Here is a 24,047-nt window from a genome sequence, read left to right on the forward strand (position 1 = left end):
GCAATGCGGGCTCTTTTTTGTTTCCATATGAACTTTAAAGTAGTTTTTACCAGTTCTGTGAAGAAAGTCATTGGTAGCTTGATGGGGATGGCATTCAATCTGTAAATTACCTTGGGCAGTATGGCCATTTTCACGATATTGATTCTTCCTATCCATGAGCATGGAATGTTCTATTTGTTTGTGTCCTCTTTTATTTCATTGAGCAGTGGTTTGTAGTTCTCCTTGAAGAGGTCCTTCACATCCTTTGTAAGTTGGATTCCTAGGTATTTTATTCTCTTTGAAGCAGTTGTGAATGGGAGTTCACTCATGATTTGGCTCTCTGTCCACTATTGGTGTATAGGAATGTTTGTGACTTTTGCACATTGATTTTGTATCCTGAGGCTTTGGGCTGAGATGATGGCGTTTTCTAAATATACAGTCATGTCATCTGCAAACAGGGACAATTTGACTTCCTCTTTTCCTAATTGAATAGCCTTTATTTCTTTTTCCTGCCTGGTTGCCCTGGCCAGAACTTTCAACACTATGTTGAATAGGAGTGGTGAGTGAGGGCATCCCTGTCTTATGCCAGTTTTCAAAGGGAATGCTTCCAGTTTTTGTCCATTCAGTATGATATTGGCTGTGGGTTTGTCATAAATAGCTCTCATTATTTTGAGCTACATTCCATGAATACCTAGTTTATTGAGAGTTTTTAGCATTGAAGGGCTGTTGAATTTTGTCAAAGGCCTTTTCTGCATCTATTGAGATAATCATGTGGTTTTTGCCTTTGTTTCTGTTTATATGCTGGATTACATTTATTGATTTGTGTATGTTGAACCAGCCTTGTATTCCAGGGTTGAAGCCAACTTGATCGTGGTGGATAAGCTTCTTGATGTGCTGCTGGATTCGATTTGCCAGTGTTTTATTGAGGACGTTTGCATCGATGTTCATCAAGGATATTGGTCTGAAATTCTCTTTTTATGTTGTGTCTCTGCCAGGCTTTGGTATCAGGATGATGCTGGCCTCATAAAATGAGTTAGGGAGGATTCCCTCTTTTTCTATTGATTGGAATAGTTTCAGAAGGAATGGTATCAGCTCCTCTTTGTACCTCTGGTAGAATTTGGCTGTGAATCTGTCTGGTCCTTGACTTTTTTTTGGTTGGTAGGCTATTAATTATCAATTTCAGAGCCTGTTATTGGTCTATTCAGGGATTCAATTTCTTCCTGGTTTAGTCTTGGGAGAGTGTATATGTCCAGGAATTTATCCATTTCTTCCAGGTTTTCTAGTTTATTTGCGTAGAGGTGTTCATAGTATTCTCTGATGGTAGTTTATATTTCTGTGGGATCAGTGGTGATATCCCCTTTATCATTTTTTATTGTGTCTGTTTGATTCTTTTCTCTTTTCTTCTTTATTAGTCTTGCCTAGCAGTCTATCAGTTTTGTTGATCTTTTCAAAAAACCAGCTCCTGGATTCATTGATATTTTTTGAAGGGTTTTTTTGTGTCTCTGTCTCCTTCAGTTCTGCTGTGATCTAAGTTATTTCTTGCCTTCTGCTAGCTTTTGAATATGTTTGCTCTTGCTTCTCTAGTTCTTTTAATTGTGATGTTAGGGTGTCAACTTTAGATCTTTCCTGCTTTCTCTTATGGGCATTTAGTGCTATAAATTTCCCTCTACACACTGCTTTAAATGTGTACCAGAGATTCTGGTATGTTGTGTCTTTGTTCTCATTGGTTTCAAAGAACATCTTTATTTCTGCCTTCATTTCGTTATGTACCCAGTAGTCATTCAGTAGCAGGTTGTTCAGTTTCCATGTAGTTGTTTGGTTTGAGTGAGTTTCTTAATCCTGAGTTTTAATTTGATTGCACTGTGGTCTGAGAGACAGTTTGTTACAATTTCTGTTCTTTTACATTTGCTGAGGAGTGATTTACTTCCAATTGTATGGTCAGTTTTGGAATAAGTGCAGTGTGGTGCTAAGAGGAATGTATATTCTGTTGATTTGGGGTGGAGTGTTCTGTAGATGTCTATTAGGTCCTCTTGGTGCAGAGCTGAGTTCAAGTCCTGGATATCCTTGTTACCTTTCTGTCAATATCCTGTCTCATTGATCTGTCTAATGTTGACAGTGGGGTGTTAAAGTCACCCATTATTACTGTGTGGGAGTCTAAGTCTCTTTGTGGGTCTCTAAGGGCTTGCTTTTTGAATCTGGGTGCTCCTGTATTGGGTGCATATATATTTAGGATTGTTAGCTCTTCTTGTTGAATTGATCCCTTTACCATTATGTAATGGCCTTCTTTGTCTCTTTTGATCTTTGATGGTTTAAAGTCTGTTTTATCAGAGACTAGGATTGAACCCCTGCTTTTTTTTTTGTTTTCCATTTGCTTAGTAGATCTGTCTCCATCCCTTTATTTTATTTTGAGCCTGTGTATGTCTCTGTATGTGAGATGGGTCTCCTGAATACAGCACACTGATGGGTCTTGACTCTATCCAATTTGCCAGTCTGTGTTTTTTTTTTTTTTTTTTTTTTTTTTTTTTTTTTGAGACAGAGTCTCACTTTGTCACCCAGGCTGGAGTGCTGTGGCGTGATCTTGGCTCACTGCAGGCTCCGCCTCCTGGGTTCACACCATTCTCCCGCCTTGGCCTCCCGAGTAACTGGGACTACAGGCGCCCACCACCATGCCCAGCTAATTTTTTTGTATTTTTAGTAGAGACGGGGTTTCACCGTGTTAGCTAGGATGGTGTCGATCTCCTGACCTCGTGATCTGCCCACCTAGGCCTCCCAAAGTCAGTCTGTGTCTTTTAATTGGGGCATTTAGCCCATTTACATTTAAGGTTAATATTCTTACGTGTGAATTTGATCCTGTTATTTTGCTCGTTAGTTGATGCAGTTTCTTCCTAGCATTGATGGTCTTTACAATTCGACATGTTTTTGCAGTGACTGGTACTGGTTGTTCCTTTCCATGTTTAGTGCTTCCTTCAGGAGCTCTTGTAAAGCAGGTCTGGTGGTGACAAAATCTCTCAGCATTTGCTTGTCTGTAAAGGATTTTATTTCTCCTTCACTTATGAAGTTTAGTTTGGATGGATATGAAATTGTGGTTTGAAAATTCTTTTCTTTAAGAATGTTGAATATTGGCCCCCCACCCTCTTCTGGCTTGTAGAGTTTCTACTGAGAGATCTGCTTTTAGTCTAATGGGCTTCCCTTTGTGGGTAGCCCAACCTTTCTCTCTGGGTGCCCTTAACATTTTTTCCTTCATTTCAAGCTTGGTAAATCTGACAATTATGTATCTTGGCATTGCTCTTCTTGAGGATTATCTTTGTGGCATTCTCTGTATTTCTCAAATTTGAATGTTGGCCTGCCTTGCTAGGTTGTGGAAGTTCTCCTGGATACTATCCTGAAGAGTGTTTTCCAGCTTGGTTCCATTCTCCCTGTCACTTTCAGGTACACCAATCAGACGTAGTTTTGGTCTTTTCACATAGTCCTATATTTCTTGGAGGCTTTGTTTCTTTTTACTCTTTTTTCTCTAAACTTCTCTTCTCGCTTCATTTCATTCATTTGATCTTCAATCGCTGATACCCTTTCTTCCACTTGATTGAATCAGCTACTGAAGCTTGTGCATGCGTCATGTAGTTCTCGTGCTATGGTTTTCAGCTCCATCAGGTCATTTAAGATCTTCCTTGTGCTGTTTGTTCTGGTTTGCCATTCGTCTAATCTTTTTTCAAGGTTTTTAGCTTCCTTGTGATGGGTTCGAACATTCTCCTTTAGCTCGGAGAAGTTTGTTATTACCGATCTTCTGAAGCCTACTTCAGTCAGCTCGTCAAAGTCATTTTCCATCCTGTTTTGTTCCGTTGCTGGCGAGGAGATGTGATGCTTTGGAGGAGAAGAGGCACTCTGGTTTTTAGAATTTCCAACTTTTCTGCTCTGGTTTCTCCCCATCTTTGTGGTTTTATCTACCTTTGGTCTTTGATGATGGTGACCTATGGATGGGGTTTTGGTGTGGATGTCCTTTTTGTTGATGTCGATGCTATGCCTTTCTGTTTGTTCATTTTCCTTCTAACAGTCAGGACCCACAGCTGCAGGTCTGTTGGAGTTTGCTGGAGGTCTACTCCAGACCCTGTTTGACTCGGTATCACTAGCAGAGGCTGCAGAATAGCAAATATTGCAAAATAGCAAATATTGCTGCCTGATCCTTCCTCTGGAAGCTTTGTCTCAGAGGGGCACCAGGCTGTATGAGGTGTCAGTTGGCCCCTACTGGGAAGTGTCTCCCAGTTAGGCTACTAGGGGATCAGGGACCCACTTGAGGAGGCAGTTTGTCCATTCTCAGATCTCAAACTCCATGCTGGGAGAACCACTGCTCTCTTCAAAGCTGTCAGACAGAGACGTTTAGGTCTACAGAAGTTGCTGCTGCGTTTTGTTCAGCTATGCCCTGTCCTTAGAGGTGGAGTCTATAGAGGCAGGCAGGCCTCGTTGAGCTGCGGTGGGCTCCACCCAGTTCAAGCTTCCTGGCTGCCGCCTCCCAGTTCCATCTAGGACTGCTGTGCTAGTAGTGAGCAAGGCTCCATGGGCGTGGCACTTGCCGAGCCAGGCATGGGATATAATCTTCTGGTGTGCCGTTTGCAAAGACCATTGGAAAAGTGCAGTATTAGGGCAGGAGTGTCCCGATTTTCCAGGTACCGTCTGTCACAACTTCCCTTGGCTAGGAAAGGGAATTCCCTGACCCCTTGCGCTTCCCGGGTAAGGGGATGCCCTGCCCTGCTTCAGCTCAGTCTGTGGGCTGCACTCACTGTCCAACCAGTGCCAATGAGATGAGCCCAGTACCTCAGTTGGAAATGCAGAAATCACCCTTCTTCTGAGTCGCTCAAGCTGGGAGCCGTTGACTGAAGCTGTTCCTATTTGGCCATCTTGGAACTCCCTTCTGGGGCTTTAGCTTTTTACAAAACTGTAATATTACATAGTAACTCTCATTAGGAGATTAGCCTGTTATGGCTTAATTTTCCGATTCTATGATATTTAGTTTTTTCCCCCCCAGAGCCCTTAAATCTAATTAATAGAGGTAAAATAATTTTTAAATAGTGGGAAATTTTTATAACTCTTAGGTCTCTCCTTTGTCACTGAATGAATAGTTATTATTTCCTAGCATTTATTTTAATGAATGAATGGTTCCAAAGATTTTTTTCCCCAAGGAAAGGTACTTACTGAAATGCAGAGCTTGTTGGATGGTGTCTGGCCCTCATATCTTTGTTTTATTACCTAGGTGGAAACCGATTTGCTAAGATTAATGAATTTGCCTTAAAGTTTCATAATTCCGTAATGGCTGATCTGATATTAATACCCAGAATGCTTCTGAACCAACACTATTTTTGTTCCAGTACAGTTGCCTCCATATTTATACTTTAGTTTCACATTGATGAAACATACCAATTAATATTATGTACTATTCCTTGTATCTGAATACTTAGAAGGCTCACTTCACTTGCCTAGCATACTCTGGAAGTGAGGATTAATACAAAAAAGGGTTGGAGGTAGCTGAGCAAAAGCAAAGAAAAAACCGTGAGTAGAAAGTTACCTTGGGCTGTGAAGGACATATTTTGTTTATAGAATTGCTGCTGCTTTGCTCTCCCTGTGCTCTCACCCTCTCAGTTTACTCTTAATATTTGGACATCTCTAATATTTAATAATCTACAATTAGCATTTTAAAAAGGAACTGGAAATGAAAATTACCAATTTGGTAATTAAAACAAGAAGGACAGGAAAGTTGTAAAAATTAACACAATAGAAATATTAAACTTGATAGCAGTCTGGAGGAAATATTTGTAAATCCTACATCTGATAAAGGACTTGTATTCAGAATATATAAAGAACTCGTAACAGCTAAATAATAAAAATAAAAAGACAACCCATTTAAAAAGTGAGTGAAATATTTGAATAGATATTTCCCTAAGAAGACATAGAGATGGTCAATAAAAGAAAAGACAACGATGAACAATGTAAGGAGGTAGAGAAAATGGAAACCTCATATATTGCTTGTGGGAATATAAAATGGTACAACGCCTTAGAAAACATTTTGGCAGTTCTTCAAAATGGTCATCATGGAGTCACCATATAACCTAGCAGAGTGCCACTATTAGGAATATACCAGAGAGAAATGAAAACATGTATCTGCACAAAAATTTGTACACAAATGTTCGTAGCATCAATATTTATCATCGCTAAGAAGTAGAAGCAACCCAAGTGCCCGTCAGCTGATGAAGCCAAATGTTGAATAGTCATACTGTGACAAAGTATTTGATAATAAAAAGTGATGAAGCATTGATAGATGCTACAATATGGATGGACCTTGAAAACATTCTGCTGAGCAAAAGAAACTCGTCACAAAAGGCCACATATTTGTGGTGCCATTTGTGTGAAATGTCCAGAATTGGAAAGAAAAAGTAGATCAATGATTGACGAGGGCTGGGTTTTAGTGGTGGGGCAGCATGGGAAGTGACAGCTGATAGGTATCATGTTTCTTTTGAGGGGCATGAAAATATTCTAAAATTAGATTGTGATGGTGGTTGTACAAGTCTGTGAATATATTTAAAGAAACATTGAATTCTATACTTTAAGTGAATGAGTTGTGTGTAGTATGTGAATTATATTTCAAAAAGCTGTAAAAAGTCTAAAAAAAGTATAGAGCAGTTCAGGACCAGAGCTTGGGGGGGCATCTTTGTTGCAGGCTGAGGTATAGTGATTAATACTGGTTAACAGTCACTGTTGGCTAAAAGTCAGTTTTTGCCAGTGCATTTTGTGAAACATGTCTCCTGTAACATTGTTAGCAAAATTCTATGGACAAGTGTTCTGTGTCTAAACACATATGAGAAATGCTGGAATAAACACAATTTAATGTCATTAATGCAGTACTGCTGCAAGCCTGTAAAGTGCTTTAAGAAGGTAGATAAGACCTGGCACAGTGGCTCACGCCTGTAATCCCAGCACTTTGGGAGGCCGAGGCAGGCGGATCCTGAGGTCAGGAGATTGAGACCATCCTGGCTAACACGGTGAAACCCTGTCTGTACTAAAAATACAAAAAAAGTAGCTGGGCGTGGTGTCGGGCACCTGTAGTCCCAGCTACTCGGGAGGCTGAGGCAGGAGAATGGCGTGAACCTAGGAGGTGGAGCTTGCAGTGAGCTGAGATTGCGCCACTGCACTCCAGTCTGGGCGACAGAGCGAGACGCCGTCTCAAAAAGAAAAAAAAGAAAGTAGATAAATATAAAGGCCACATTTATCTTTCACAGGCCCTTCTCCCTCAGTTAACCTTTTTTTGTATTTGGAATACAGTGACACTTTAAGTTAGCAAGAAAGTTACATTCATTGAGTATTTATTGCAAAGCACTTTAATTTGTCGCTACATTTATTCACAGCAGCTTTGTGATCTCTATTCCTCCACCTCATTTGCAAATGAGGAAACTGAAGCTTATAAAATAAAGTAACATCATGCAACCAGAAAATGACAGAACCACAACTCAGAACCATTCAGTTTTTTAATTGTTCTTATGCCAATTTAAAAAGTATTCTAATTTTAAATCAATGGAAATACATTTTCGGTACAATCTTACTTCAGATTATTAAAACAAACAAACAAAAGATTATATTATTTAACAATGTAAGTTTACTTTGTATTAATTTATATGTAACCTGTCTGTTCTCAACATACCAGGTGAGTAAGATCTGTACAAGATGCATTTTTCTTTTTTCTCTCTCTCCTATTTAGCCGTTGTATTTTAACCTGTAAATACCGCTTACCTTTCTTTTGAACTAGAATATTTAATAATTTTTCCCTTGTAATACTTAATTAGTTCATTTGAGTTATTTGTGTATTTCTAGTTAATGTGCTGATTTGTAAATAAAACAATCTAGCATTGTTTATGCGCTCTCCCCCAAGACTTGGTTTTGATCCTAAATGTAGATGCTGGATAGTGTCATATGATGCTATGAATAGCGTATTTAGATGTAGCTTATGATGCCTACAAAGTGTTTTTTAATGATTATGAAAAAGTTGATGCTTATTTAAAAAATTAATTTCATCACTATTTCTTAATTTGTTATTTATTATTCTAATCTCCCCTTTATTTCAAACAGTATAAATATTACAGTGTCATGAATATAGTTGAAATTAAAAGGCTGATTTTGTGAATGTATTTTTGTTATGTATTATGCTACCCCCTTAGCAACAGTACGCTCGAATTTTACAACTTCTTAATGAAACAAATATACTTTTATTTTAACAATAGTTATCCATAAATTAATTGACGTTGGTCTCTTTATGGCTTTCCATAAGGCCTTTCTGGAGCAATGCATTCTCAAGTGTTTCCTCACGCTCATTTTGGTAGGTGGCCACAATTAATATCTAGATTTGTGTGGCAATTTGTCTACCTGCTTGTGGAAGCTTCTGCTAGTGTTCTGGATCCCTGCATGTGGAATTAAGTTTTTTTTCCATGTTTTAAAATAGAATGGGCATGGATGTGTGGCATTGGGATTACATTGTATTTAAAATTACATGGAAATTTTTTTAGTGATTTATGTGTAAATGCTGAAAAGCATTACTGCTTACCTACATGGTCATATTAGAATGTTAATAGCCGTTTTGATTCTTTTTCTTGAGTTTGAATTCATGGTATTTTGAGTGATGCCTTTTTGATATACCAAACCATTTTACTGCATTATTCCATGGAGTTTGGTTTTGCTTAACTGTATCCAAGTTTTGCTTTTTAGTGCTCTCTTAAAGTGATTTGTCAAAGTTATGTCAGTGCATTGTTGTCTGTTATGAAGCCCTCCCATTACCCTTGCAGTCTGCTTATTATTATTTAATTCACCTGCTTCCCAATGGCCTGTTTTTCCTTTTTTTCACATCAATAATAATAAAGTAGTTTTTTAATATTCTAATTAGGTTCATTGAGTAGAATTGCATTGTTACAAACATTACAACTACAGGGATTACTTTGGGCAACATCTGTAACTTGATTTTCAGCTTTTTAAAAATGAAAGACATTCTGTGTAACATTTTTTAGTGTTTAATTTCTGTGCCTTAAACCAATGAACAAATTGGTAAATTTTTAAAATCAGGAAATTTAGTGAATTTTCATGGTATTTTCATTGTATCATCCTTAGAATATTTCATTATGTAATTACTGGTAGTCTATATTTAAAGCAACATTATTGGCTCTTATTTTACTGAGACCCTTCCTAGAACACATAGTTGGAGGTTCTGTTTTTAATATTCACTGGTAATAAATAACATACTGTAAGTGAATAGTAAGTAGGGAAATGATGGCAGCGTTCCACATAGCAGGTGTTCACACACATTTCCCCCAACGTGATAATACTCTGTCCACCAAGTAATACCAGCTAGGCATGGCAAGCCAAGGAAGAATACAGTAGCATTGAACACTATGGCCATTTATTCTGCATTCTTTCTAAGAATGCTTATTTCATTTCTAATCTTTGTGGATTTCACACTAATTTTGATAGCTCAGTTGCCCTAACCTTCCTTCAGTCTTCGAAAGCTGTCTTCATTTACCTTCCAGAAGTGGGTGGAAATCCGTGTGTTTGTGTATATATATATGGAATTGATTTAATAGGAACATGTCCTTTTAATTGCGTTAGTGTTGTTAAGAGAATATCTCTCCTTCTCTGGCTGTAGTCACAAAGCTGCATAGGTTCTGAGTGGTCTGCCTCTAACTAACTCTGTTTGTCCTATAAGTCCTGTCCTTTTTAGTGAACTATTTTTCAGTGGTTTTAAATTTTTTTCCAGGAACACATATTACTTTATGGCAGATACTTCAGTAGATAAAATTTTGGCTGTTATTTTACTGCATATAACAAAACAAAACTAAGAACAAAAATGTATACTAGTTTACATATTAATTGCATAATCTTTAAAAAGCAGACAACTGTTTAGACTTGAATTTATAATATGAGAAATTTTCTTGGGATTTCAAACAACAGCTTTGGTAGTTTCATTCTGGTCATTGTGTTTTAGAAGAATAAAATTTCTACAGGGTTATGTTAAACTGTAGTGCTAAAACTCGTTGTTAACTTTGTTGGAATTTTGGAATTAACCCTGCCTTTAATGTACATCTTAGTATTTTTCAAGGTGAATGATGTCTTTTTTACAATGTTGTGAGAAACTGAATATGTCCTGTTGTATGTAACTGATCAGCCCTTCTCTTCTGTCAGCGGCAACCTTTGGCACTGCATCCATGAGCATGCCCACGGGATTCGGCACTCCTGCTCCCTACAGTCTTCCCACCAGCTTTAGTGGCAGCTTCCAGCAGCCTGCCTTTCCAGCCCAAGCAGCTTTCCCTCAACAGACAGCTTTTTCTCAACAGCCCAATGGTAAGATCTAACATTTGGCGAGCTGTAAGTTCATTTTATGTATCCTTTTTATATCATAATGTTGTGTGCTTGGGCAGAAAGACTTTTCTAAAGAATACTATACTATTATCTACTGAATTTTACTACACAAAAATAAAAGCTTTTGGTGATTTGAACCTCAGAAAGCTAAGTGATTTTGTAAGTTTTTGTGAGCAGGTTACAATTTATGGGAAATCAGTGACTCTGTAAAGAGTATCCTGTCATTCTCAGAATTTCTGTTGCCTTTTTCTGATTAATTTGTCTTACAAGCCTCTTGATTTTAAAAGGAGAATTTATAGACCTAGAATGTTGGGTTTTTTTTTTCCTTTCTTCACAGAAATGTGTACCTTTTTGTGTGTGAAATAGACTGCTTTTCTAATTTTTCTAATTTAACTATACTGTAGTTAGAGTTTGTTATTTGATTTTAGGAAGAGACAAGATTAACTCAACCATTTTTACCTATTTCTGTCATTTGCTCAAGTTTGAAGTGCATAGATTTGAAGATTCTTGAATCACAACTACATGTTTTCTTTTTTTTTTTTTAAGTAAGTGGTTATTTAAAAATCTGAAATATGAGCCAAACGTGGTGGCTTACGCTTGTAATCCCAGCACTTTGGGAGGCCGAGGCAGGTAGATCTGAGCTCGGGAATTCGAGACTAGCCTGACCAACATAGAGAAACCCCATCTCTACTAAAAATACAAAATTAGCCGGGCGTGATGGTGGATGCCTGTAATCCCAGCTATTCAAGAGGCAGGAGAATCACTTGAACCCGGGAGGCGGAGGTTGCGGTGAGCTGAGACCGCCATTGCACTCCATCCTGAGCAAAAAGAGCAAAACTCCGTCTCAAAAAAAAAAAAAGTTCTGAAATATGGACTGTGGAAGAGCCATAAGTAATAAAAATATTTCCTACAAATACTGTGATGTTTACATAGAAATCATTGGGTTGTCTGCATGGCCTGTCCCAAATAGTCACAAGCTCATCTAGTAACAAAATCCTATAAATTTTAGTTATTAAGACAAGTTAGAATGAAAGAGCTGAATGAAAGTTCTGTTGGCGAGTGTGGTGGCTCACGTCTGTAATCCCACCACTTTAAGAGGCCAAGACAGGTGGATCACTTGAGTTCGGGAGATTGAGACCAGCCTGGACAACATAGTGAAACCCTGTCTCTACAAAAAATACAAAAATTAGCTGGGCATGGTGGCATGTGCCTGTAGTTCCATCTACTCAAGAGACTGAGGTGGAAGGATCACCCGAGCCCTGGAGGTTGAGGCTGCAGTGAGCCATGATCGTGCCACTGGACTCTGGCCTGGGCAGTAGAGTGAGATCCTGTCTCAAAAAAAAAAAAGTTATTTTAAGACATGCTACAGTAAGTTTGTCTTTGGTATCTGAAAGAGCTTGAGGCCTAACAACTTAACTTTGACATTTTATTTTTGCTGCTCTGGTAGGAATTTCTCTGAAAGTTATTACGAGACTTTATAAGCATCAGATTGTCTCTTGAAGATGTAGGTTATAATTGGTGGTTCTGTTTTAACAAGGTGCAGGTTTTGCAGCATTTGGACAAACAAAGCCAGTGGTAACCCCTTTTGGTCAAGTTGCAGCTGCTGGAGTATCTAGTAATCCTTTTATGGTAAGCAAAACTTAAAATTAAGTACTTTATAAGTTGTTAAATCTTATTTTCAAATTAGGAATAGCAGGCTGTAAGGCCGGGCATGGTGGCTTACGCCTGTAATTGTAGCACTTTGGGAGGCCGAGGCGGGCAGATCGCAAGGTCAGGAGATTGAGACCATCCTGGCTAACATGATGAAACCCTGTCTCTACTAAAAATACAAAAAAATACAAAAAATTAGCCAAGCACAGTGGCGGGTGCCTGTAGTCCTAGCTACTTGGGAGGCTGAGGCAGGAGAATGGTGTGAACCCAGGAGGTGGAGCTTGCAGTGAGCTGAGATTGCACCACTGCACTCCAGCCTGGGCAACAGAGCGAGACTCTGTCTCAAAAAAATAAAAATAAAGGAATAGCAGGATGTTAATACTTTTAGATGGTATTTGGTGTTCTATTGATATGAGTGACATCATAAGATTGTACAAATTGACACAGAGCCATTATGTGTGATCCTTTTCTGACCTTTTAAAAAAATTAGTTGCAAATCAAAGCGTTGACAGTAGATCAACTGTTTTATAATATGAAACTTACTTGCTTTCTTGTCAAAATAACACTTTATGAGAGGCCCTAGGAATTAGTGAACATAAAAAAGAGGCCTTAAGAGTCAGAAGTTTTGTTTGAATCACAAGTGCTTTTCTAAGACCATTCTAACATTCTTTTTAGAATCTATTACAAGAACTGTATGAAATAATGGATATGAAAGACACATAGTAGTTTGATATAGCATATTGCCAATAACAAATATTGTTGCCAATAATTTAAAAAATAATTCTTAACCAAAAAGTCTAATTAAATAAAATTAAGTTCAGTTTAATGTTTTTGTATTTTGTACATGCACCAGTTTTGTCTCTTTATTTATTTGTCTTATGTTTTCCTTTAGACTGGTGCACCAACAGGACAATTTCCAACAGGAAGCTCATCAACCAATCCTTTCTTATAGCCTTATATAGACAATTTACTGGAACGAACTTTTATGTGGTCACATTACATCTCTCCACCTCTTGCACTGTTGTCTTGTTTCACTGATCTTAGCTTTAAACACAAGAGAAGTCTTTAAAAAGCCTGCATTGTGTATTAAACACCAGGTAATATGTGCAAAACCGAGGGCTCCAGTAACACCTTTTAACCTGTGAATTGGCAGAAAAGGGTAGCGGTATCATGTATATTAAAATTGGCTAATATTAAGTTATTGCAGATACCACATTCATTATGCTGCAGTACTGTATATATTTTTCTTAGAAATTAGCTATTTGTGCATATCAGTATTTGTAACTTTAACACATTGTTATGTGAGAAATGTTACTGGGGAAATAGATCAGCCACTTTTAAGGTGCTGTCATATATCTTGGAATGAATGACCTAAAATCGTTTTAACCATTGCTACTGGAAAGTTACAGAGTCAAAATTGGAAGGTTTTATTCATTCTTGAATTTTTCCTTTCTAAAGAGCTCTTCTATTTATACATGCCTAAATTCTTTTAAAATGTAGAGGGATACCTGTCTGCATAATAAAGCTGATCATGTTTTGCTACAGTTTGCAGGTGAAAAAAATAAATATTATAAAATATGCTATTGTTTTTGTGTTCTTGCTGCAATGCCTTTACCAAAGTGGCCTTAAATATGAGTAGTGAATTGAGAACATCTTGAATTCTTAAAAGACTTCTTAGTGACTTTTTATAAAAAGGCCATGTAGAAAATTTATTAAAACTACTATGACTGCTACATTCAGGAATATGCCAATGGTAAAGCATTTAAATGTAGCTTGTCAGATTACTATAATCCTTCTAATTTCTTTGCAGCTTATTAATTTTGTGAAATTTGTATATATGAAGAATTTGCATGTATGTGTATTTACAAATTTTTCTAAGTATCTTGAATTCTCAGACTGCAGAAGGCCTATTTTAACTATTGATTTTTAAAAAAAAAAAAATCTTGTCTTTGAATGTATTGGAAGTTGACATGCATTAACTGTGACATTATTGCACCTCGGTTTTTTTTCTTTCTTTTTTGGGCAAACTGATATTATCTGTAGGATATTTATGTTTGTTTTTTGGGGGAAAGAAACTGGAACTCAGTGTTACCTTAAAGTGATGGAATACTTTGTTTTAAAGGAAGAGATAATAAGTTTAGTTATATTTTTTTGTTAATATTCAAATGAACTTCTTTAAGTATCTACGTACAGTAATGCCTCTTTCATCTAGAGGTAATCTGGCAGTCTCGTGAAAACCGAGCACAACTCAGAAACTTGGAATCATTTTTTTAAAAAATGCCTTTGAGCAACCCATATAAGTCACAAAGTCTGTGTGTTAGAGCTTATGCATTTGTTTATATGAGAGATTTTAATAAATTTGATTATTTGCTTGTCCAGACTGTTGGCAGTTTAGAAGGGATGGCTTGAAAGGAAGGAGACTGAAAAAAACTCTGAGGAGCATACACTGTCCAAGGCCATTAGTGTAAGGACCACTAGCAGGCCTAGAGGACATCACTATACTACATCGTCTGATGATCGTTCTTTATTATGCCTCTAGGTAATTAAGTAAAGGTGAAATTGCATACACAGATATGTAGTACATATTTTAAAAGTTTTATCTTAAATTGATTAAAACTTTTTTAAAAGCTTTGGTATTAAAAGAGGTAAACATCAGTTTCCTCAAACATTTTATTCATGTTGAATGCCTTTTTGCAATGATGAATGAGTTGTTACAGTATTTTAAAACCTGTATAGTGTTTTAGACTTGTTAAAACATTGCTGTCTAGTGTACATCTAGCTGAAAGTGTGGTTTATCTGAACCGTTTTAATAAGCAGGATGACTGGGAAATCTCTGCCCCTTTTCTGAGCAGTATGCCTCTTCTTTTAGAATTAAATGAATTAAATTAAATGAGGTCCAGGTGTGTGTTGATGTAGACTTGAAATGTCTCTACATTTTGGAGGACTTCCTCAGCCCTTTTCATTGAGGGAAAATATATTTGAATTTCTGTTTTAGAGTGTATCGGGTCCCAGTTGATTCATGTGTACAAAGTTATGCTACCTAATTACAGGCCATTACCCAAATAACCTACCAGGCTTTCCACCTGAGTAGTAAATTAAACGATTGTTATCAAAATAATTTTAAAGACTATTTCTTTTTCTGGGTAACTAATGAAGTTTGTAATTAAATGGGAGCTCTTACTGACTTTATCGCTTATAAAATAGAAATGTTTAGTTTAAGAAGAGACCCAACTTGGGTATGTTGGTGTGAGAGCCTGTGAGTCCTAGCTACCCTGGAGGTGAGGTGGGAACATCACTTGAGCCCAGGAGTTGGAGGCTGCAGTGAGCTACGATCACACCACTGCACACCAGCCTGGGTGATAAAGTGAGATCCTATCTCTAAAAAATAAAAAGAGGAGAGGTAGCTTTAAAGTGGTTTTTCTCGTGATACTCACTGTTTATTATTAAAGAAAATCAGCTTTCGTTAGACTTTTACATTCAGATTTATTCTAGTTTTATACAGACCATCAAAATTATGTTGAGTACTGAGAAGGAGAAAAAATCCTGGAAGGTAACAAGGCTGAAGACCTTCAGATTTCCTGGCTTACTGGTTTAGTCAGATCATTTTTCCTGTTCAGGTATCTGCAGGTATCCCTGTTCAGCAAAGATCTTTTTTCAGGATGGCAATCTTCTGACATAATTTAAAAACATTTTTTCCTCATTTTTTGAAATAGAGAATATTTTACTATTTTTGTGAAAATAGAGTTTTGGTTATCACTTTCTTCCTTAAAATAATTCCTTCTGTTAATTTGTAAAAGCACATTTCATGCTTTACCTGTGAGATTCCCTGCCCCCTACACACACACCCACTTAAGTAAAGTTCCCGTCAATTGGCAGCGTGGAGAGGGTGACCTGGCTGCTGCTTTACCATGGTACCAGCATCTCTGGAGCATCTTAGTTTCAGGACCATAATGCTTATGAAGATCCCCAAACAGCTTTGGTGATGTAGCTTATATCTCTGATAATTAAAATTAGCTTATATCTCTGTATTAAAATTAATACTGAGATATTTTAAAAACATTTATTTTAATATAACAGTAATAAACTAATAACTTGCTAACATAAATAACATTTTTGATAAAAATGACTTTTCCAGAACAAAAACTAATGAGAACAGGAACATTGTTTTACATTTTGTGCATTTTAAAAAATCTGGCTTAGTAAAAGCAGTGAAATTTTCATATTGCTTTTGCATTCTAAATTAAAAATTACACAGCATACACACACTCCTCCACTGTGCACTTGTGAGATCATGAGAATGAAAACTATATAATGTCTCAGTAGTACAATGAAAATAGTTTGACCTTTCACACCCTTTCAAAGAAAGTGTTATAGGGGCCCTTAAGGGTCTCCAGACTCTTTGAGAACCACTATACTTTAAATTTGTGTATTTCTAGAACAGTATTTACTTGTAGGGCAAACATACTACTCCCTGGGTTTTTTGTTTGTTTGTTTGCTAGTGAGAAAAACTGAAATTGCAGACTTTTTAACACTACTTGAAGGTAATAATAGCAGTGGTATTATAGGGTGTGTATGAGATAGTTATTTGCAAACGATTTTCATATTTTATCTCTTACAATCCCTGCAGTGGACCCGTACTTTTAGGATGAAAGAAGCAAAGCATAGGGAGGTGAAGCTAGTGGCAGCTTTTGCTCTGGGGAACAGATTTGGATTCAAATGCTGTCACATTTATGTACAAATGCATTCTTAATATTTTGAAATTCTGAACAAGTTCTATATCTTGTATATCTAAAACAAACTTTAATCACTTGAATTCCTTTCATAATTTGATGAAATCAGTACAGTTTATTCTTTTTTTTTTTTTAAACTTTAGAAGTAAATTAATATGGTAACTAGTGGAGCGTGCTTTAAATTGAAGACTCATCTGAAGTATCACAGACTCCGATTTTGTAAAGCATTCCACCTTTATTGATACAGTTTGTGGCCTATACACTTTTAAAATTTAGTTTTTAAAAGATGGTATTAAATTTTGTATTAAATTAGCCTGTTGTATTCATCCTCATTAGTAGTTAAATTTTTCTTTTTATATTTTAAAACTTAGTGACATTAAACTTTTCATGTGGTTGGTTGTGAACAAATGAATATATAACCACGATGTAATCCAGTGTTGTGCTGCTGCTGAATGTTTAACAACCATCTTTCATGAAAGAAAAAAGGCCCTGTTTTGTAGTGTTTACTAATGTTTGTGGTATAAATACTGTCTTCATGGTGATTTTACCTGCCAATCTGATGTCATTAAATGCAGTTTGATGAAAGAGATAGCAAACCAGTGGCTCTCCCAAGCCTTTGCAAACCAGCACAGCAAAGGACATAAATTTCCACAACTCATTAATTAAATGTATTGGTCATTTGATTATTATATCCAGTATTTGAAGAGCTTTTATATTGTTAATTCATTTGGCAAGCATTTGGACACTTGTTTATTTTTAGAGATATACTGGGCACCTGAGGTATTTAATCTGCAAAGACCCAAGTTTTGTGAAGCTTGGTTTTAAAAAGTCCAATTATTGTGCTCTTATAGGGGTTGCACATTCAAGGCTTACACTGAATTCTGTCTGCAGTTCTGTTTTGTGTGACCAGCACAGTGTTTTAAAATGTTGCACTCCAAATCCAACTTTTTAAAATGGGGCATGTGCTCTTAAGGTGACCACTAGCTTACCACTCCCAGTTTTTCTTAGTCTCAAACATTCACATGCTTTTCAAGGCCTTTGAGTTGGCAAATCCTGAATATATAGTGAAGGTAGGAAATGGCTCTTCTTATGCCACATGTTAGTCTGATTTTGAAGTCAGTTGTATAAGGTTGGGCTGACAGTGGTATTTTCCAGTGAAGACTATTGCCAAGAATGCATATCATTCTGCTTATTTTATTCTAGTGGAAAAAAATTCAGTGTATATTTAAGTGTATTTTTGAAATCTGTGCTTGTCCAACACAGGGCTGTAGGGGCTGATGAAAAGAGAATGATGTGATTTGAGCTTTTATAAAAAAAAAAGATAGAATGATCCTGGATAAAATATTTTAGATGGTGATTAAAATGCCCATAGATTAATTTTTTATTGGTTCTCTGAAATCTCGAAATGTTATCCAAGTTACAATTTAAGCAATGAGAGTAAAATTTGAATTCTAAATTCTCAGCATCTTCCCATAATCTTGAGTGGAGAGACAGAGGAAGCAAATGCCAAGGAGCCTTCTAATTTTGACTATATGATCATTAACTAAAGGCAGCAAGGGGTTGTAAACTAATCTTATATAGTCAATGTTTCATAGAATGCTTTGGTTACAATCAGGTTTTTTAAAGACTTTAAAGGTTTTTTGTATGTTATATGCTTATGATTTCTAAAAATTATGCAGTATACACAAAGGGCATAAAGTCAAAAAGTATGTCTCCCTCTGTGACTTATTCTCACACCTCAGCGGTATATAATTTCTTGTATTCTTGTATAGTCTTTCAGAAATGTTATTCATTTTATATATGGTTCCCTATATATATGCCTCTTCCTGTTCTTCCTTATTTTAAATGTTCAATTTTGTGACTTAGTTCTTATTTAACTTGGTTGTCTTTCCATATTGCTACATCCAGCTCTCATTATTTTAATGTCTCCAGGATTCCATTATATGGATGTCCCTTTGGGAGAACATTTGTTTATAGACTTTTCTACTAAATATATTGTTACAATGATAATATCCTTATGCATATATGAAGATTACTCTTGATTCTGCCTGACTGGAAACTTTATTAATAAAGTAGACATCATTCTATTTTGAGGCTCACCAGCTGTGTAGGTATGATCTTGTGCTTCCATTTAAGAAATTCTTCCATTTAAAGAAGAAAAAAAATCTCTCTAATTGACTATCTGAAGATACATGAAAAATCCTATGCTTTTAAATTAAACAATTAAGGCAGTCAGTTCATTGAAAGATTGTGCAAGTTCACATCTATTTTGCATCTTAATTTTTTCATTGTCCCTACTCATGACTCTAAATAAAGTGCATGGCTTGGGGCTATATTTTGTTTTGTAGTTTGTTGGTATGTGCCTTTCCTTATCTATATTAGCTTAGACTATACCTTATTTTTAAGAAGAGAAAGTGGAAATTAACTATGGCAAAATCTGTTTTGGCACAACCATGTTTGTTCATTATTCAAAATTAGCTTCCTATGCTTTAGAAAAAATGTGAGTTATTACTCTGAAAGTTCTGATTCTGATTCCTCATGGTTTAGAGCCCAGAAATATCTTAACATGTCTTTGCTGTTAGTCAAGCACAGGATTTGTTTCCTGCAAAAGTTTATTTTCAGTGAAGAATACTTGTCCTAATAGCTGATAGAAAGTACCTTTGCACTTTAAATCCTAGGAATAGCGAACAAGGAACTTACTGAGAAGTTCAAAAGAAAGAGTAACAGGACCTTCTAGTCAGCAGGGCATGTTTGGAAAATGTTAATACACCATGATTTTTGAAGACCAATTTTAGTTCAGGAGGTGGTTTTAAATATTGGATGAAAACTTACAGGCTGATATCAATATTCATTTCTGAAATACTTTAGTATGATAAATTTGGTTAAGTTCTTGTTCATTGTGAAATACTGTTGGAAGAATTTTTTTCAAAATAAAGACTTCTGAATTTGTGTACCATTTGGAAATAGCCTCTTTCATTTAAATGAGTATCAAATCTGGAAAACTGAAATAATATTTTTTCCTTCCGTCACTCACATTATGCATTCCTGTAAAGCAGCTCATGCATTTACTTCCAGCTTAACCTGTTTTCCATTAATTAATAACTTTTGCCATTTTTTTGTTTTTTTAATTAAAAAGTCTTCCTTTTTAAAAAGCAGGATCTATTTGTTACTTAATTTGCAATATTTTTTCTTCAAAGGTGGATTTTTTTTTTCTTGAGTACACATTTGATATAAGTTGGTTTTAAGAAAACATTGTAATGGGATTTTACTTACCTTACCACTGTTGAAATTTAGAAGGTAAATCCTGAACTGTGTGTGTCACATCCCTAATCTTATTTCCCTGTAGTGGTCACTGACTATTATTTGTTATGAGTCCATCTTGGTTATTCTGTACATCTTGTTTAAATTATTTTCACTAACCATCACCAGAACAGAAAATTTTGTTTCCTTAGAATCAATGAGTATTTCCACCACCCGAGGGTGGGGGACAAGGAGAGAACTAATGTTTGTTTTAGCCTCTTTAATGAGAAACTATTCAAATTATTTTTCTTCATATTTTTTTCTCAAGTGGTATGCTCATGATTTTTGCTGACCTCAAGATTTGGGGCTCTGTGAAAAGTACTATACCAGAGTCAAATTGCCCGTGTTCTTTTCTGCCGTTAACTGGCTTTGGGTTGGGAAATTCAGATAATTCCACTTTTCCAACTTTAAAATGAGATCTCTTTCAAAACAAGATTCTCCACAGCCATTTGGAATATGTGTTTAAATTAGTAATGCTTTGGAAATTGGAATTAAACATTTCAGAATAATAGCTGTTAGGCCGGGCTCAGTGGCTCACGCCTGTAATCCCAATAGTTTGGGAGGCCGAGGCGGGCGGATCACCTGAGGTCAGAAGTTTGAGACCAGCCCGGCCAACATGTTAAAACCCCATCTCTATTAAAAATACAAAAATTAGGCATGGTTGGCGGGTGCCCGTTGTCCCAGCTACTTGGGAGGCTGAGGCAGGAGAATCACTTGAACCAGGGAGGTGGAGGTTGCAGTAAGCTGAGATTGCGCCACTGCACTTAGAGCCTGGGCAACAAGAGTGAGATTCTGTCTCAAAAAATAATAATAATTAAAAAATAAGAGCTGTTAGATTGAACATATGAAACGTTTTTGTAGATAAAAATTGCCAAGTGTCAGCAACTTTGACGATTTTTAAATCACCAACTTGTGCCATTTATCTCATATAATTGATCCCATTTAATGGATACAAAAACCCTTTAAGGCAGTTTTTGTCAGAAGAAAACACAAGTGTTCACTTGGCCTGGATTGCACAGCTAATTACTAAGTGGCAGGAGTAGAATTCTGACTTTAAAATTAATCTTCCTGTCAATATTGTATTCCTACTTTGAAGCTCCTCATTCTAGCAGTTTTAATGAGTATGGATATTTTTTTTAAAAAACACCTGTTTCACAAGCACTATTGGAAACTGTAAGGACTACTCATAGCCTTCCTACACCAAATGTTCCAACTTTGGGGTTTTTTCCTTCCACATTTGCTGCTTGTCAATGTGAAACATTTTGTTGTAATCATAACCAGTTAATTTTTAACCCATTTATGCCTAGTGTTCCATTATTGGAACGCTAAGCTTGTGGGAGTTATTTATATCCTGCTCAAGGTCATTGCCAACGTCTAATTTTTCACAAAAAATTTTGCAGCTTCCGGCATAAATGAATTAATACTGAATTTTTCCTGCATACCAGTTTTCTTCCAAACAAAATACATTTACATTTATTATTTTTTCTGATGGTGAAAATACATACTTATTGTAAGGAATTTGAAAATAGAGAAAAGTTTATAATCTTATGCGGGTATAAGTATGTCTGGATTGTGTTTTATGGATAAGTACAAAGACTTCTTACAGAATGGCATCATATTATGCTTACTATTTTGTAACCTTTTCCTCAATATATCATGGTTTTCTTTCAGTGTCAAATATAGATGCAGATTCTTTTCCAATGAAGTTTCATTGTATGGAGTTCTCATAATTAATCTCCATGACAGATGTTGATATTTCCAGTTTTCATTAGGAATTTTACCTGTGTTTTTATTTTACCCGTACACATGATTTGGAGTCATGTTTTCTTAGAAATTGAATTGCGGAGTGAACAGTGTACATCTTAAGGACATTGATACGTCTCCTCTTCTGTACTGTAATGTAGATTTTATGGTCATTTGTCATTTTTCATAATGTTAATTGAATATTAATTGAATTTAACTTTTCATTTGGATTATGTCTTGGAATTAAATATTTGTAAATTACACTATTGTAAGGATTGTAAGGATTAACGTTCTCTCAGCTTACTATTTAAAGAGATTGTTTTAATTTATGGAATACCAAAAAGGGCACTTGGGCCATTTTTATTCCAGTTCTTATTTAATGATTGCTAATTTCAGGGGATTCTTTATTTTTTTCTTTTTTTTTTTTATTACTGGTGAGTTTGGTTTTTTTCGTGATTTTCTACTTGCATTTTCTCATTTGTAAATTGTCTTAAAAGTTTATTTTAAGGCATTGGATTAACTAAATTTACATTTTTATTCATTATATCTCATTGTTTTGGGATTACAGAGGCACAAACTGGAATTTCTATTGCTAATGATGTCATTTAACTTTTAGGCTGAATAACTTAATTTGTAATCTAGAGATCGAAAAATCTAGATAACTCCTAAACTTCCTTCTAGTTGCATAATTTTTTAAAAAATCAGTAAAGGATAACTTACTCAGATTCTCTGGTTGAACTGGTTGTTATTCAGACTTAAAAGCTTATTTCTTCACTCTACACTGTAAAACACAGAAATGACTGTTGTATTTTTTTGTTTGTTTTTTGTTTTTTTTGGTGTGTTTCACTGTGATGTGTCTGAATGTGGATGTTTTGTTTTTGTGTTTTGCATGGGATTTGATATGCTTGAATCTGTATTGGGTGTGTGTGGGGGTGGGGTGTGTGTGTGTGTGTTGCTACCAGCTCTGCAAGTTTCTCAACCATCCTGTATTCAAGTATTATTTGCCCTATTTTCTGCATTAACTTTTAAGGTTTATAAATGTTTTAAAGAAGGAACCAAGTAAAATTATTTGGAATCCTTGAAGGATTTTAAACATTTAAAATGTTTACGGTTATCAGTATGAATTCAGACTAAATTTCTATAAAGTTATCACAGAAGAATATAAATTTAGAACACATATAATTTTAGAACAGTACTGTTTCAGCCTTTCTATTTTAGTTGCTTACTGTATATGGGTAGTGTCATGCGTGTCCGTGTGAAGAGACCACCAAACAGGCTTTGTGTGAGCAACATGGCTGTTTATTTCACCTGGGTGCAGGCGGGCTGAGTCCAAAAAGAGAGTCAGCGAAGGGAGATAAGGGTGGGGGCCGTTTTATAGGATTTGGGTAGGTAAAGGAAAATTACAGTCAAAGGGGGGTTCTCTGGCAGGCAGGAGTGGGGGTCACAAGGTGCTCAGTGAGGGAGCTTTTTGAGCCAGGATGAGCCAGGAAAAGGAATTTCACAAGATAATATCATCACTTAAGGCAAGGACCGGCCATTTTCACTTCTTTTGTGATGGAATGTAATCCGTTAAGGCGAGACAGGGCATTTGCACTTCTTTTGTGATTCTTCAGTTACTTCAGGCCATCTGGGTGTATACATGCAAGTCACAGGGGATGCGATGGCTTGGCTTGGGCTCAGAGGCCTGACAGGTAGGTCTCCCCTGTCAGGAGAGAAGAGAGGAATTACCAGGCCTTTCAGATAAGATTTCTAGTATTCTAAACTAAGAAATGTTAGAGAACCTTGCAAATTCTAGCAGGTCAGAGATACTGAATTTTTTTTTCTTTTTTTTTTTTTTTTTTTTTTTTTTGAGACGGAGTCTCGCTCTGTCGCCCAGGCTGGAGTGCAGTGGCCGGATCTCAGCTCACTGCAAGCTCCGCCTCCCGGGTTCATGCCATTCTCCTGCCTCAGCCTCCCGAGTAGCTGGGACTACAGGCGCCCGCCACCGCGCCCGTCTAGTTTTTTGTATTTTTTAGTAGAGACGGGGTTTCACCGTGTTCGCCAGGATGGTCTCGATCTCCTGACCTCGTGATCCGCCCGTCTCGGCCTCCCAAAGTGCTGGGATTACAGGCTTGAGCCACCGCGCCCGGCCCTGAATTTTTTTTTCTTATTAAGAAATAATACTTGAAAATGCAGAACAATTTTGACTTCAGTGATGTTTGAGAACTGCTCATGTAAAAGAAATCACTAAATGCTGTATGTCATTGTCGTAGCTTCCATTTAGTA

At 36.4% G+C, this 24,047-nt stretch overlaps 1 protein-coding gene across 10 annotated transcripts in view; it reads left to right on the top strand.

Moving 5' to 3' along the window:
• Positions 1 to 23,484, top strand: part of LOC105473976 (ArfGAP with FG repeats 1) — a 90,477-nt gene extending 66,993 nt beyond the window's left edge. For 4 of the 10 annotated variants that reach the window (XM_011728262.3, XM_011728270.3, XM_011728267.3 and 1 more), the window contains 4 exons: positions 8,285 to 8,332; positions 10,183 to 10,341; positions 11,897 to 11,988; positions 12,902 to 23,484. In XM_011728262.3, coding sequence (XP_011726564.1) covers positions 8,285 to 8,332; positions 10,183 to 10,341; positions 11,897 to 11,988; positions 12,902 to 12,961 — 359 coding nt within the window. In that variant the 3' untranslated portion in view covers positions 12,962 to 23,484. The remainder of the gene's footprint in view (positions 1 to 8,284; positions 8,333 to 10,182; positions 10,342 to 11,896; positions 11,989 to 12,901) is intronic. The other 6 variants (XM_011728268.3, XM_011728271.3, XM_011728264.3 and 3 more) reach the window with 3 other exon arrangements.
• The last annotated feature ends 563 nt before the right edge of the window (positions 23,485 to 24,047 follow it).

The sequence above is a fragment of the Macaca nemestrina genome, chromosome 11, assembly GCF_043159975.1.
Source record: "Macaca nemestrina isolate mMacNem1 chromosome 11, mMacNem.hap1, whole genome shotgun sequence".
Lineage (NCBI taxonomy): Eukaryota > Metazoa > Chordata > Mammalia > Primates > Cercopithecidae > Macaca > Macaca nemestrina.